Raw genomic sequence first — 15,283 nt, forward strand, 5'->3', positions numbered from 1 at the left:
ATTTCTTAGCGGGACAGGCAGCATCTCTGGGGAAAAGAAATGGGTGACGTTTCAGGTCGAGACCCTTCTTCAGACTGAGAGTCAGGCGAGAGGGAGACACATAGATATGAAAGGGTATGGTGTGAAAACGAGACATCATAGGGGACGAAGTTCCAAGGAAAATGGAGAAAGAGGCCCGAAATGTCACCCACTCCTTCTCTCCAGTGATGCAGCCTTACTCGCTGAGTCACTCCAGCATTTTGTGTCTATCTTCGGTGTAAACCAGCATCTGCAATTCCTTCCTTCACCCTTTTGTTTCTTGACAGGTTTATCAGGCTCATGATCGGAGAACAGTTAAAGCTCAAAATAGTATGAGAGTTGTGTTAATTAATGCATCCAATTAAATGGTAGGGCAGTGTTGTTTACAACACTCGAACAGACACCTTTACGCCGCTGGTTTTGATAACCTTTTCTCCAGAAATTACCTGTCATTTGCACAAACAAGAATTATCCTAAAAAATGACTAAAAACATAAATGCATTAGCCAAGCAATTAACATTTTTAGAGCTGTATTTTGAAAGCACTGTTGTTGAAATCCTTTGAAAAAAATGTAATAGCTGGCATACACATGGATGGGAAAGACAGTTTTTGATCAAGGTCATTGTGTAAATGTTTTGGATATTGGTAGTCAGCAGAAAGATGATCTTGCACCTCTAATAGCATGTCCTGAAAGGACAAAGGAAACGACAGCAACTTCTCCCGATTAACGTGGATAAAAGTGGAAGTGAGGGGGTGAACACAACAGCATCCCCTCTGTCCTCATCAGCGGAGCTTCTATAGGGATGGTCGACTACAGGGCCTGGGCTACAGGGAGAGGCTGGGCAGGCTAGGACTTCATTCGTTGCAGTGCAGGATGCTGAGGGGTGATCTTATAAAGGTGTATAAAATCACGAGGAGGATAGGGTAAATTTACAGAATATTGTTTTCCCAGGATTGGGGAAATCGGGAACTAGAGGGTGTAGGTTTAAGGCAAGAGGGGAAATATTTAATAGGAACCCGAGGGGAAACCTTTGCACTCATACGATGGTGGGTATATGGAACGAGCTGCCAGAGGAAATAGCTGAGGCAGGGACTAGCACAACACTTAAAGGACATTTGGACAGGTACATGGATGGGAAGGCTTTGGAAGGACATGGAAGAAACAGGTGTAAATTGGACTAGTTTAGATGGGGCAACATAGTCAGTATGGACTAGTTGGGCCGAAGGGCCTGTTTCTATGCTGTATTATAACATTTAGCGATAATGATGATTCCAGAGGTGGAGGCTGGTGGTACAGGGAGTGAGGATAAAGCTTGCTGTCGTGTAGCCTACATGTATTTATCACAATGTCAGTGCTGGCAGGGGAGAGGGTTGAAGGATGAGCAGATTCAGGTCCTCCAAGCCTTAAAACCACAATCACATGCAAATGCAAAGTTCTTGTATGTGCTGGCAGTCAAGTTCTTGTTGCAAAACTGAATCCCACAATAAGGGCGATACATTGGGTAACAAATAGCTCAATGCAAATTGTTTAAAAATGGAGTTTAGTTTTCAGTTTAGTTTCGAGATACAGTGTGGAAACAGGCCATTCGGCCCCCCCGAGTCTGCACCGACCAGCACATTAACACTATCCTACACACACTCGGGCCAATTGCAATGTAAATTGTAAGCTTACAAACCTATACGTCTTTGGAATGTGGGAGGAAACCACATATCGGAGAAAACCCACGCGGCCACAGAGAGAACGTACAAACTCCATGCAGACAGCACCCGTAGTCGGGATTGAACCCGTACCTCTGCCGCTCAAAATGCTGCAAGGCAGCAATTCTACCGCTGCACCATTCTGTCGCCTGTAACTACCATTTCCATACCAAATGTTTCCCGAGCCTTTCCAAGGCAATAATTAATGCCGTTCCATGTAATGTTTGAATTGAGCCGCTGGTTAAAAAGGTTCCGTTTGAAGGACAATACCCTGTTGTTTAATAGACTGAGGATGTCCTGCCCCACAGAGGTAACTTACCAGACACTCCAACCACCTATCCATTTAGAAAGGTGAAACCAGAATTAAAACAAACCCTCTAGTGCACCTAGTTTAGAAAATGTCAATCAATCACTTCCACCAGAACGGATAAAAACAGTAATCACACCTCCTGAATACACAAGTTGCTTTTGGCACAACCGTAATACGTTGTATCTGGATAATAAAAAGGGAGCAATGAAGAATGCTTGATTGCTTATGATTTGGTGAAAGTAATACATGTAAGCGTGTGTTTTGTTGTTTCCCTAATTCTGACCCTACGGTTCCGAGCAATTACACTCATTAAATAAATGCACTTGTTGTCACACAGACCGTAACTAATTTCCTTCTCAGTCACGTTCTTAAAATGGTAATTGCTTCTGTTAATTTGCTCAGAAATAAAGTATCACAAGCTCTTGTTCCCCTGCACTGCATCAGAACAAGCAGATATACCAAGCTTTCTCACTGTAAGATTTCTCTTCCTGTTTGCTTCCTGATCGACACTGTCCGCTGGCGTGCAGCGTAGGTTTACTAGGTTAATTCCCGGAATGGCGGGACTGTCATATGTTGAAAGACTGGAGCGACTAGGCTTGTATACACTGGAATTTAGAAGGATGAGAGGGGATCTTATCGAAACGTATAAGATTATTAAGGGGTTGGACACGTTAGAGGCAGGAAACATGTTCCCAATGTTGGGGGAGTCCAGAACAAGGGGCCACAGTTTAAGAATAAGGGGTAGGCCATTTAGAACAGAGATGAGGAAAAACTTTTTCAGTCAGAGAGTTGTGAATCTGTGGAATTCTCTCCCTCAGAAGGCAGTGGAGGCCAATTCTCTGAATGCATTCAAGAGAGAGCTAGATAGAGCTCTTAAGGATAGCGGAGTCAGGGGGTATGGGGAGAAAGCAGGAACGGGGTACTGATTGAGAATGATCAGCCATGATCACATTGAATGGCGGTGCTGGCTCGAAGGGCCGAATGGCCTACTCCTGCACCTATTGTCTATTGTCTGGCTGATCTTTCCTGTGTCTCCACATTGTACCTTCAGCACAAAAACAAAATGCCGGAGACTGATCCATCTGAAGGGTCCAGACCCAAAACACCGTCCATCCGACCCCTCCACGGTTGCTGCCTGACCCACTGAGTCCCTGCAGCACTATTTATTGCTCTCGATTCCAGCATCTGCAGTCTTTTGTGCCTTCCGCTACCTTGGCCACAAGCTCTGGAACTCCATAGACATCTTCATCTCTCCCAGCTCTATTTTAAGACCCTCCTTAGAATATATCTAGATGACTAGGTTTTGGGCAAATAGTCCAATATCTCCTAACATAGCTTAGTATCAAATTTATTTGCTAACATCTCCTTAAAACATTGTAACATTATAGGCTCTGTATGTTGTTGTTGTTGGTCCTTCGGGTTGGAAGATGACCATGACTTCACTTTCAGTTGGAGGATTGGTGACTGTGGGTCGGGAAGTGACTGGTGAGGCCAATCCGGGCCCGGAAGGCACGCCCACACGTAGGACACGTGGATGGGTGCTGTAGTGGAAGTGGAGGTAGCCCGGGCCTTGCGCGCGGTGCGTTTCCTCTGGGCCTCTGCAGTGCGTCTGTTCTCTGCTGCACGGGCTCCTGTGGTGAGTTTGCTACGCCAGGTTGGACGGTCCAGAGCAAGAGACTCCCAAGTGCTGAGGTTGATGTCCAAGTCTTTGAGGGACACTTTGAGGCAGTCCTTAAACCGTTTCTTCTGTCCTCCTACTGAGCGCTTGCCCTGACACAGTTTTCCATACAGAAGCTGTTTTGGCAGTCAACTCTCGGGCATTCTGACGACATGGCCTGCCCATCTGGCTTGGGCTTTCCGTTGGAAGGCTCTGTATAAATGCAAATTGTCACCTCGAATGCTCTCTCTTGGTTCTCTGTAACATTTTGATATTTACAATATCACCTGTCCCATGACTCACCCTACAAATGCTTACGTATTCAATTCTTTTTTTTCCATAATGTCACCCAAGCTAATGTCAGAGTAATTCTGTGTGATCTGATATCAAAGTCTGTAAAAGCGAGCTTGTATATTTTACTAAAATAACTATCTGGGCCAACTTTGTTTCCTTAGGAGAGCAGCCTGTTGCTATATTTCTTTGGTTTCATTTTTCTCTCATGCAAATATATATTTTTGGACTAAGCATGCATGGTGAGGTGAGTCATCAATGTTATAAATCAAACACATCCTCGAGGTAGAGGCATTAAAAAGGAGCCTGTGTTTAGAAACTATCTATTTTGTAATCATTTTGGACATTGGCACAACTCTCACAAGCAGGGATAGGCATAAAAATGCTGGAGTAACTCAGCGGGACAGGCAGCATTCCTGGAGAGAAGGAACGGATGACGATTCAGGTCAAGACCCTTCTTCAGACTTCTCACTAGCAAGGTTTGTTGGTCTCCCTAAGATAAAGCAGGTGGAACATATGCCTTTGCATTGGCCTTAGCAAAATACAGACTTTAAATGAGTCAACACCATCCTCATTTAGTTCAATTCAGACCAATACAGGACTCAAAACTAGGTTGAAGGTAGACACAAAATGCTGGAGTAACTCAGCGGGTCAAGCAGCATCTCGGGTGGGAACGAATGGGTGATGTTTCGGGTCAAGACCCTTCTTCAGACCCAAAAACGTCACCCGCTCCTTCTCTCCCGAGATGCTGCCTGACCCGCTGAGCTACTCCAGCATTTGGTGTCTACCTTCAATTTTAACAAGCATCTGCAGTTTTTGTTCTAAGCAAGTAAGATTATGAGGGACCCCTGCCACCCCAGTAACGGACTGTTCCAGATGCTAGGGTCAGGCAAACGCCTCCGCTGTCACGCTGTGAAAACGGAGAGGATGAGACGGAGTTTCTTCCCACAGGCCATCAGGACTGTCAACTTTTATAACTCCAGAGACTAAATTTGTGTCTACACTATAGTAACTTATTAACTTTATTTATATGCTGTAACTGTAATTCTTTTTTGTGCACAATCAGCAGGCATTGCCACTTTCATTTCACTGCACATCGTGTATGTGTATGTGACAAATAAACTTGACTTGAATTAGGTCGACTCAGTTTAAAGCCCAGCAAAGTGCAGCCGTGACCTCGTGCATTATCCCAGCTCAGATAACCGCCAGAGGTTAACGCATTTATGTCAATTCCAAAATTAAAAAGGCAACCATGAACGGTGAGCATCCTGGGCATTGTACAAGTCAAAGTCTGTAAAACAGTTTTTGCCCGCAGTATAATTATACTTAATAATTTTATTTTAAAAAATAACTTAATTTGATCAGGTCATGACAAAAATGATAAGGTAGTGGTAAGATATGCTGATAAAGCTCCCCAGAAGAACGAAAAAATAATTTTTGCAAAATTCCAACAGGTTGCATCAATTGAAGTTTTGCCTGTAAGTACTGGCAATTTCTGATTCTTTATTACTGTTCCGGAACTTTCTGTGTTTCTGCTTGACGCAGGAGTTTCTGTTCCCGCTTCTCCCTCATCCGTTCCTTGAAGTCTTCCAGTTCTTTGCGCTGTGGATCAGAAACGAGCATCATTAGAAACAGCTGAGAGGCTGAACTCACTTGAAAGATATGTGTAAGTGAGGAAATATAACAAGTGCTCACCAGCTCCTGTGGATGAGGGTGTATTAAATGCATGTTAGGTACTTTCACAATTAATAACTGAGTAAAAAGGTTGTCCCTCAAATACTTATTAGTTTAATTTAGTTTATTGTCACATGCACCAAGGTACAGTAAAAAGCTTTTGTTGCATGCTATCCAATCAGCAGAAAGACAATACATGATTACAATCGAGCTATTTACAATGATAAGGAAATAACGTTTAGTGCAAGGTAAAGCCAGCAAAGTCTGATCAAGGATAGTCCGAAGGTCACCAAAGAGGTAGATAGTAGTTCAGGACTGTTCTCTGGTTGTGGTAGGATGGTTCATTGCCTGATAACAACTGAATCTTTCCCCTCTCACCTTAAACCTATGTCCTCTGGTTTGTGATTCCCTTACCCTGTGCAGTCAGTATTCCCAGCCTGCCACTCTCCCCCTATACTTCAGGCCCCTCTGTCCCAGTATAATCCTCGTAAGTCTTCTCTGTACTCTCTGCAGTTTAATGTTGGCGGGCAATGACCATCTTTGCAAATTCTAAATAAAACTAAACAACAGATAAATGTAATCACATATATTTTAAAAATCTGTGGTCACTCCATGAAGTAAAAGCATCAGTTTTGCAATTATTGAAGGTTAATGCTAAGCAGCCAAATGATTCACAAGGAACTGCAGCTGTGTGAGACTCTCATTCCAAATGTCAGGAATAGGCAGGGAGTTCAACCCTTGTTGTAAATGACAAAAGTACTTTGATAAAAGTGGTGAAATGTGCTCATTGTTTATCTATAACCAGTTACTTTCATTGACAACAATTATCTTATGTATGGGATCAGGAGCTCCGATACTTACATGCATCTTCTCTTCTGGCGGATAGATTTCTCTCTGGAAAAATACAAATCGGAAATGGTGCTTGAAGAACACGGACACCATAATACACTGGGATTTTAAAATGCAGTTTGAAGTTTAAAGCATAAAAGTAAATCTTGCAATGCTTTACAAGACAGAGAGTTTTCTAGTTCATTGTTGTTTTTGTTACATCATGTTAATTATTTAACAAAATAATTAGGGCGGCACAGTGGTAGAGTTGCTGCCTTACAGCGCCAGAGACCAGGTTTGATCCTGTCTATATGGAGTTTGCACGTTCTCCCTGTGACCGCGTTGGTTTTCTCTGGGTGCTCTGGTTTCCTCCCACATTCCAAAACGTGCAGGTTTGTAGGTTAATTAGCTTTTGTAAATTGTTCCTAGTGTGTGGCATAAAACATGTACATGTGATCGTGATTGGCATGTACCCAGGGGGCCGAAAGGCCTGTTTCTGCAATGTATCTCCAAACTAAAATCATTTATTGCTCTTCGGGAGGTGATGGAGAGTGCCTTCTTCAACTGCTGCAGTCCCAGCAAAGGTCACGAGTGCTCCTATGAGCAGATTATAGAATCCACATTGTTAATGTAAGAAAATAACTGCAGATGCTGGTACAAATCGAAGGTATTTATTCACAAAATGCTGGAGTAACTCAGCAGGTCAGGCAGCATCTCAGGAGAGAAGGAATGGGTGACGTTTCGGGTCCAGACCCTTCTTCAGACTGATGTCAGGGAGGCGGGACAAAGGAAGGATATAGGTGGCGACAGGAAGATAGAGGGAGAACTGGGAAGGGGGAGGGGAAGAGAAGGACAGAGGAACTATCTAAAGTTGGAGAAGTCAATGTTCATACCGCCGGGCTGCAAGCTGCCCAAGTGATATATGAGGTGCTGTTCCTCCAATTTACGGTGGGCCTCATTATGGCACTGGAGGAGGCCCATGACAGAAAGGTCAGATTGGGAGTGGGAGAGGGAGTTGAAGTGCTCAGCCACCGGGAGATCAGGTTGGTTAAGGCGGACTGAGCGAAGGTGTTGAGCGAAACGATCGCCGAACCTGCGTTTGGTTTCGCCGATGTAAAGAAGTTGACATCTAGAGCAGCGGATACAATAGATGAGGTTGGAGGAGGTGCAGGTGAACCTCTGTCTCACCTGGAAAGACTGTTTGGGTCCTTGGATGGAGTTGAGGGGGGAGGTAATGGAACAGGTGTTGCATCTCCTGCAGTTTCAGGGGGGTGCCCGGGGATGGGGTGGTTTGGGTACGAAGGGATGAGTGGACCAGGGAGTTACGGAGGGAACGGTCTCTGCGGAACGCAGAAAGGGGAGGGGAGGGGATGGGAAGATGTGGCCAGTAGTGGGGTCCCGTTGGAGGTGACGGAAATGTTGGAGGATGATTTGTTGGAGTAGCTGGCTGATGGGGTGGAAGGTGAGAACGAAGGGGATTCTGTCCTTGTTACGAATGGGGGAGAGGGAGCAAGAGCGGAGCTGCGGGATATAGAAGAGGCCCTAGTGAGAGCCTCATCTATAATGGAAGAGGGGAAGCCCCGCTTCCTGAAGAAATCCACATTGTTAACATGCATTTCACAGTGCTTCACGTTCAAATTCCCAGGAGTCATTTGCCATCAGCAGAGCTCCTAATCTGACCAGAAGGAAATGCAGATTCTTATGCATTCAAGCTTTAATCTAACAAGAGGGTAATGTTAATAACAACCTATCTGCAGGCTTGTTGGAACATCTCAGCAGGTTCTCTAAAATTCTAGTTCTTGCATTCATTTCAATTTTATCTCGTGAACGATTGCAAGGAGGTACAGAACCTGCTGAGGGCACGCAACAATGCCTTTAAATCTGGTGACACTTCAGCATACAGTGTTGCCAGGTCAAACCTGAACAAAGGTATTAAAAGGGCCAAAGACACCCACAGGCAACGGGTGGAAGACCACTTCAACACCACGGACACCAGAAGCATGTGGCAGGGTGTCAGGGGCATCACTGGCTACAAGAGCAGCCCTGCCTGCCCCCACAGCGATATGGCACTGACCAACGAGCTTAACACCTTCTTTGCCCGCTTTGAAACTGGCAAAACCACCTTGAGTGAAAGAACCCCAGCCGAGGCGGTGGGACAGGTCTTGCAACTGAACACACAGGAGGTACAACGCGCTCTGCAAAGGGTCAACCCACGCAAGGCTGCAGGACCGGATGGAGTTCAAGGAAGGGTACTGAAGGACTGTGCTGAACAGCTGGCTGAGGTATTCACCAGGATCTTTAACCTGTCATTATCTCTAGCTACGGTCCCCAAGTGCCTGAAGTCGGCTATCATAGTTCCGGTGCCGAAAAAAGCAAAGATCTCCAACCTGAACGACTACCGCCCGGTTGCCCTAACGCCGATAGTCATGAAGTGCTTTGAGAGGCTGGTCCTCTCACACATCAAATCCAGCATCCCTGACTCACTGGACCCACATCAATTTGCATACAGGGCAAATAGATCCACAGAGGACGCCATCTCTCTGGCTCTTCACACTGTCCTGACTCACCTAGAGAGACAGGGCACGTACGTGAGGATGCTATTCATAGACTATAGCTCCGCCTTCAACACGGTCATCCCCACCAAGCTCATCACCAAACTCCACCAGCTAGGCCTCAGCTCGTCATTATGTGACTGGATCCTGGACTTCCTGCTGGAACGACCGCAGGCAGTGAGAATGGGCCCGCACCTGTCCTCCACTATCACCCTGAGTACCGGCACACCACAGGGCTGTGTTCTGAGCCCCATGCTCTACTCCCTCTTCACACACGACTGTGTTCCTGCATTCGACACCAACACCATTGTCAAGTTTGCAGACGACACAACGGTGATCGGGCTTATCACCAACGGGGATGAAACAAACTATAGAGCGGAGGTGCAGAACCTGGCGGACTGGTGCTCGGATAACAACCTGTCCCTAAATACCACCAAGACCAAGGAGCTGATCATCAACTTCCGTAGGTCACATAACGGGGAATATGCCCCAATCTCTATCAACGGGGACAGTGTGGAGAGAGTGTCCAGCTTCAAGTTTCTGGGCACTCACATTTCGGAGGACCTAACATGGTCCAATAACACTGCTGCGCTGGTCAAGAAGGCACAACAAAGACTGTTCTACTTAAGAACACTGAAAAAGTCTGGTCTACCCCAACAGCTGCTGACGACCTTCTACCGCTGCACCATAGAGAGCATCCTAACACATGGCATCCCTGTGTGGTACCTCAGCTGCACGGAGGCAGAAAGGAAAGCTCTACAGCGGGTAGTCCATAGAGATCAGAGGGCCATCGGAACACAGCTACCAGACTTGGAGGGCATCTACAACACACGATGCCTCAGAAAAACCACCAGCATCCACAAAGACTCTTCACACCCCTGCAACAGTCTGTTCGAACTCCTTCCATCGGGCAGACGATACAAGGCCTTCTACGCCCGCACCTCCAGACTCAGGAACAGCTTCATCCCCAGGGCCATAGCTGCTATGAACCGGTCCTGCTGAGCCGGATGGCCACAACGCATAGATCAACTTGCACTTTACCCTGTCTAAAAACTGTTACAATTGTTTCGTTTCGTTGGGTTGCTGTTAATTACTTAAATTATTGCATCGTATGGGAGGCGCATTCCCAATCTCATTGTACCCCTGGGTACAATGACAATAAAGATATATTGTATTGTATTGTAAAAAAAAAAAAATGCATCTCAAACTGACCTTTCTTTTGACGACATATTCCTCAAAGTACTCTGCTTGATTCGAGATCCAAAACACTGTGACAGGAAATGACAGGTAAATGAACATCTGAAACAAAGAAAAGCACAATCAGATAAACTGTTATACAACCTGAATTAAACATTTCGAGTGTTGTCGCCAAAAGACTTACTGACTTCTGTGCAAAAGCAATAGATTGCTATCCACAAGTTGCAATGCGGTGTTTCAGAAATCAAATACAACTTCACACAAGACAAGAACAAAAGAGTCGGCCATCTGACCCCTCATGTCTGCTCTGTCATTCAATAAAACCAAGGCTGATTTTGAATTTATTTACTCTAGAGCTGAATCTCTGCATTTAACTCATTGCACTCAATTCCCCAACCTTTCAAAATTTAGATACACAATCGACTGCAGATGTTGCAATCTTGTGCAAAACACAAACCGCTGGAGGAACTCAGTGGGTCAGGCAGCATCTGTGGAGGGAATAGCCAGATGTTTCCGGATGGGATTTTTCTTCAAAAATCAAAAATACATCTACCTTCACTTTAACATCTTCTAATGACCATGAATTGGTAGATAAATTACATCCAGTGACTTTGGAGGGGGTGCAAGAGAGGTTTACCAGGATGTTGCTTGGATGAAAGGGTCTTCGCTACAAGGAGAGGTTGTATAAGTGGATTGTTTTCACTGAAGTGCCGGAGGCTGTGAGGAGGCCTGACACATGAATATAAAATGACGACACACATTGAGTAGACAGAATCTTTTTCCCAGGGTGGAAATGTCAAATACTCGAGGTCATAGCTTTAAGATGAGAGGACAAAAGTATAATAGAGATGTGTGGGGCAAGCTTTCTTTTTTACAGAGTACTGGGGGCCTGGAACACACTGCCAGGGGTGGTGGTGGAAGCAGAAACGATGGTAGTGTCTAAGAGGCTGTTAGATAGGCACCTGGATATGCAGGGAATGGACGGCTATGGATCATGTGCAGACAGGAGGGATTAGTTTAATTTGACATATTTAGAACAAAACATCGTGGGGTGAAGAGCATGCTTCCTATTCTGTACTATTCTAATCACATCTGCATCCTTGTGAGTCAGATGCAAAAATGGTTATTTGTTTACATATCTTGTTAGAATTTGAACTTCAAAGCTAAACCCCATGCTGAGTTGGACCATCACATTGCAATCATGAGTAAGCCATTCTTGCTGCAATCATAGAAATGTAGTTTTATAACGAGAAATACTTCTGCACTCTGCGTTAAGTAATCAAACCACCTACGACATGGAACAGAGTTCATCACAGCACAGGTAATGAAGGATGAGTAAAGGTCCCGCTGAATGGAATGAGTTCTAAATAACTGCTCAAATAATTCAGCTGTTGTTTTATATCTCCCTGGTAAATGAGTCTCAGCATGATTCCAGTATCTACAGCAGAGACCACATGAAAACACAGGACACAACGATCAATGAACTGCAGCAAGTAAATGAAAAATATAATTGGAAGAAATGATCGTAATAAAGGATGAGAGGAAAGGCAGAGTTGACAAAATAAAATTGAAGCAATGGAATAAAAAGATTTTAGTTACGTGAAAACATTTCAATAAAACTTTACGTAAAACATAAAACATGGCAGACGCAAGGAATTGGAAATAAAATAGAAAATTCAATGCACGTTCATCATCAATGCGTCAATAAGTTGTGAAAATGCTTCATAGTTAATGACAAATCTAGTCAAATTCACCAACAAAATAAAGTATCCGATCAACACAAAGAGAAAAGAGACTGCAGAGGCAGGAATCTTAAATAAAGAAAAAGTCTCGACCTGAAACGGCACCCATTCTTTCTCTCCAGAGAAAGCCTGACCCGCTGAGTTTCTCCACCATTTTGTGTCTACTTTCGAATGAAATAGAATGTTGGAAGAATTCAGCAGGTCAAGAACCATCTGCGGAGACCCTGCCACAGGACTGGGAGTGAAGAGGAAAGATTGCCAGGTTATAGCAAAGGGTGGGAGGGTGGAACAGAAGCTTCTCCCACACACTCAACTGTTGAGCCAGGTTTCTTCGCCCTTTGTTACTTTGCCCATTTTCCACCCCAATCCTCTACCTGGTCCCATCTGCCCATCATGCGCCTCCCTGTCCGGTTGCACCTGCCTGCCTCTGCACCAATCACTGATATGATAGAACTTTATTTATCCCAGGAGGGAAATTGATCTGCCAACAGTCATAAAACACAAGATACACAAAATTAAAGTGACGAGTGGAAAGTCCAGTATTGGGGAGGGGGAGGGGGGGACAACACCACCACAGAAGGGGGAGTTGTACAGTTTGTACAGTGATCCCAACCTCTGCTCCAATCACTTGCCAAATGGTATTTATTTCACAAAATGCTGGAGTAACTCAGCAGGTCAAGCAGCATCTCAGGAGAAGGAGTGGGTGACATTTTGGGTCGAGACCCTTCTTCAGACTGATGTCAGGGGGGCGGGACAAAGGAAGGGTATAGGTGGAGACAGAAAGATAGAGGGAGAACTGGGAAGGGGAAGAGAGGGACAGAGGAACTATCTAAAGTTGGAGAAGTCAATGTTCATACCGCTGGGCTGCAAGCTGCCCAAGCGAAATATGAGGTGCTGTTCCTCCAATTTCTGGTGGGCCTCACTATGGCACTGGAGGAGGCCCATGACAGAAAGGTCAGACTGGGTGTGGAAGTTGAAGTGCTCAGCCACCGGGAGATCAGGTTGGTTAAGACGGACTGAGCTAAGGCTTTATTTATGGATACTCCCTTATATGGAAACATTCTCTTTACTTTGGTTCATTCTAGTTCTTTTATAACCTCAGCATTTCTCAAATGCTTTACAGTTATTTATGTACTTCTGCAATGCAACATTGTTGAAATATAAGAACTACAGTACTGTAGAAAATTCCTACAGAGCAGCGTTCCACAGACAAATAATGTTTGTCCTGTTGATCAGAGATGGATAGTGGGAGAACAATGGTGCTAACCTCCTGGATATTTTAAAAAATGCAGATGCTGGAAACCAGAAATAAAACAGAAAACGCTGGAAATGCCTATGCTCTCTCCACCCTCCACACCACCATAGACCCTGAAAGGGTTCTTGCAGATTGACGATTATTAAAGGAGGAAGAGAAATTGGGAACTACTAACTTGTTAAGTATAGCAGGGGGATATATACTAAAGGATTTGATACTAAAATACTTAAGAAATGAACAATATGGTTGACAAGAGTCAACATTAAATTATGAATGGTAAGTCATGTTTGGCTAATCAACTGGAAGTTCTTTGAAGATGTATCTGCTGGAGCGGTTATGGAACGACCTGAAGATCTCATGTATTTGGAATGTCAGAAAGATTTCAATAAGATCTCACACAGGTGTGGATTATATCTACAGATCTGGTCTCCAGTGCCTCAGAAAGATAGAATAGTAGAGCACATGAACAGGTTCTTCAGCCCACAATTTCAGTGCCAAACTAAATGCCAAGATCAAACTCTTATCCGCCTGCACATAATCCATAACCCTACATATCTAAAAGCCTTTTTTAATCACCTTTCTCATATCTCAGGGGCAGGGATTTTTTGCCTTCTGGGATGACATTTTTATGCACTTCAGTTTTAAATAACTGGTCCTTGTTTTAAATCAACATGTCCCTTCACAGATGCTGCCTGACCAACTGACTTCCAAGTCTGAACAAGGGTCTCGACCCGAAACATCACCCATTTCTTCTCTCCAGAGATGCTGCCTGTCCTGCTGAGTTACTCCAGCTTTTTGTGTCTGACTTCCTCCAGTACATGTGTGTTGTTTCTGATTCCACATCTGCATTCCTTATGTTCGTGTTAACTCTTATCTCCAAACTCAGTCCTTGCAGTGCCTTAATCATTGGCCTGCAGCCATCTCTGGCCCAGTGTGAACGCCCTCTAAACCCAGTGTGAACGCCCTCTAAACCCAGTGTGAACGCCCTCTAAACCCAGTGTGAACGCCCTCTAAACCCAGTGTGAACGCCCTCTAAACCCAGTGTGAACGCCATCTAAACCCAGTGTGAGCCATCTCCTCGCAGTGGCAAACTCAGACCACCTGCACCGTCCCACCTCTGGCCCAGCGTCAACCCTCTCTGGCCCAGTGTCAACCCCCTCTGGCCCAGTGTGAGCGACCCTCCTGCAGCCTCCCCTCGTCCCCACGCCGCGTTACCCCCATTTAAACGCGCCATCTCTCTCCCCATCCCCGGCCCCTCCCCACGTTCTCTGCCCCGGCGCCCCCTTTAACCGCCCCCTCCCCTCTTCCCCCCCTCTCTCTCCCCCGCCCCTCTTCCCCCCTCTCCCCTCTCTTTCCCCCTCCCCTCTCTTCCCCCCTCCCCTCCATCCCCTCTCTTCCCCCCTCTCCCCTCCCCTCTCTTCCCCCCTCCCCTCCCCTCTCTTCCCCCCCCTCCCCTCTCTTCCCCCCCCTCCCCTCTCTTCCCCCCCTCCCCTCCCCTCTCTTCCCCCCCTCCCCTCCCCTCTCTTCCCCCCCTCCCCTCCCCTCTCCTCCCCTCTCTTCCCCCCCTCCCCTCCCCTCCCCTCTCTTCCCCCTCCCCTCCCCCCCCCTCTTTCTTCCCCCTCTCTCTCCCCCCCCTTCTCTTCCCCCCCTCTCTTCCCCCCTCTTTCTTCCCCCCTCTCTTCCCCCCCCCTTCCCTCTCCCCTTCCCTTCCCCCCCCCCCTTCCCTCTCCTCTTCCCCCCCCCCCCTTCCCTCTCCCCTTCCCTCCCCCCCCGTTGCCCGCTCCCTACCCGCGCGATCTCCAGCCGCACGCCCCCCATCTTGTCTCCGGGCCGTCCGTCCGCCCTCCCCCCGCGCCCTGCCATTGGCCGCGGCCCCCGTCACTCAGCGCCGCCGCCGCAGCCGGATTGGCCGCTCGGGTCCGGCAGTTGTCATGGCGACTGATGTCCCGCCCCCCCCAGGCCCGGGGGAGCAGCAGCGCCAGGCCCGACCCGGCCCGGACCAATGGAGCAGGCCCCGGGGACCAGCCCAGCGCGGCCCGGACCAATGGAGTAGGGCCCGGG

The 15,283-nt window shown here is 46.5% G+C and overlaps 1 protein-coding gene across 1 annotated transcript; it reads right to left on the minus strand.

Moving 5' to 3' along the window:
* Window positions 1-5,294: 5,294 nt before the first annotated feature.
* Window positions 5,295-15,097, minus strand: pet100 (PET100 cytochrome c oxidase chaperone). The gene is made up of 4 exons (XM_078429486.1): window positions 15,011-15,097; window positions 10,241-10,327; window positions 6,510-6,542; window positions 5,295-5,576 (listed from the first exon to the last, which is right to left on the minus strand). Exons 1-4 carry the CDS (start codon window positions 15,083-15,085, stop codon window positions 5,481-5,483), a joined length of 291 nt encoding a protein of 96 aa, XP_078285612.1. The 5' UTR covers window positions 15,086-15,097; the 3' UTR covers window positions 5,295-5,480.
* Window positions 15,098-15,283: the final 186 nt, after the last annotated feature.

The sequence above is a fragment of the Rhinoraja longicauda genome, chromosome 37, assembly GCF_053455715.1.
Source record: "Rhinoraja longicauda isolate Sanriku21f chromosome 37, sRhiLon1.1, whole genome shotgun sequence".
Classification (NCBI taxonomy): Eukaryota; Metazoa; Chordata; class Chondrichthyes; order Rajiformes; family Arhynchobatidae; genus Rhinoraja; species Rhinoraja longicauda.

Coding starts and splice junctions, on each gene's coding strand:
- pet100 (XM_078429486.1), bottom strand. CDS start 15,085: ATGGCAGGGCGCGGGGGGAGGGCGGACGGACGGCCCGGAGACAAGATG. Junction 10,328..15,010: donor TGCGGCTGGAGATCGCGCGG/GTAGGGAGCGGG, acceptor TCTTTGTTTCAG/ATGTTCATTTACCTGTCATT. Junction 6,543..10,240: donor AATATGTCGTCAAAAGAAAG/GTCAGTTTGAGA, acceptor GTATTTTTCCAG/AGAGAAATCTATCCGCCAGA.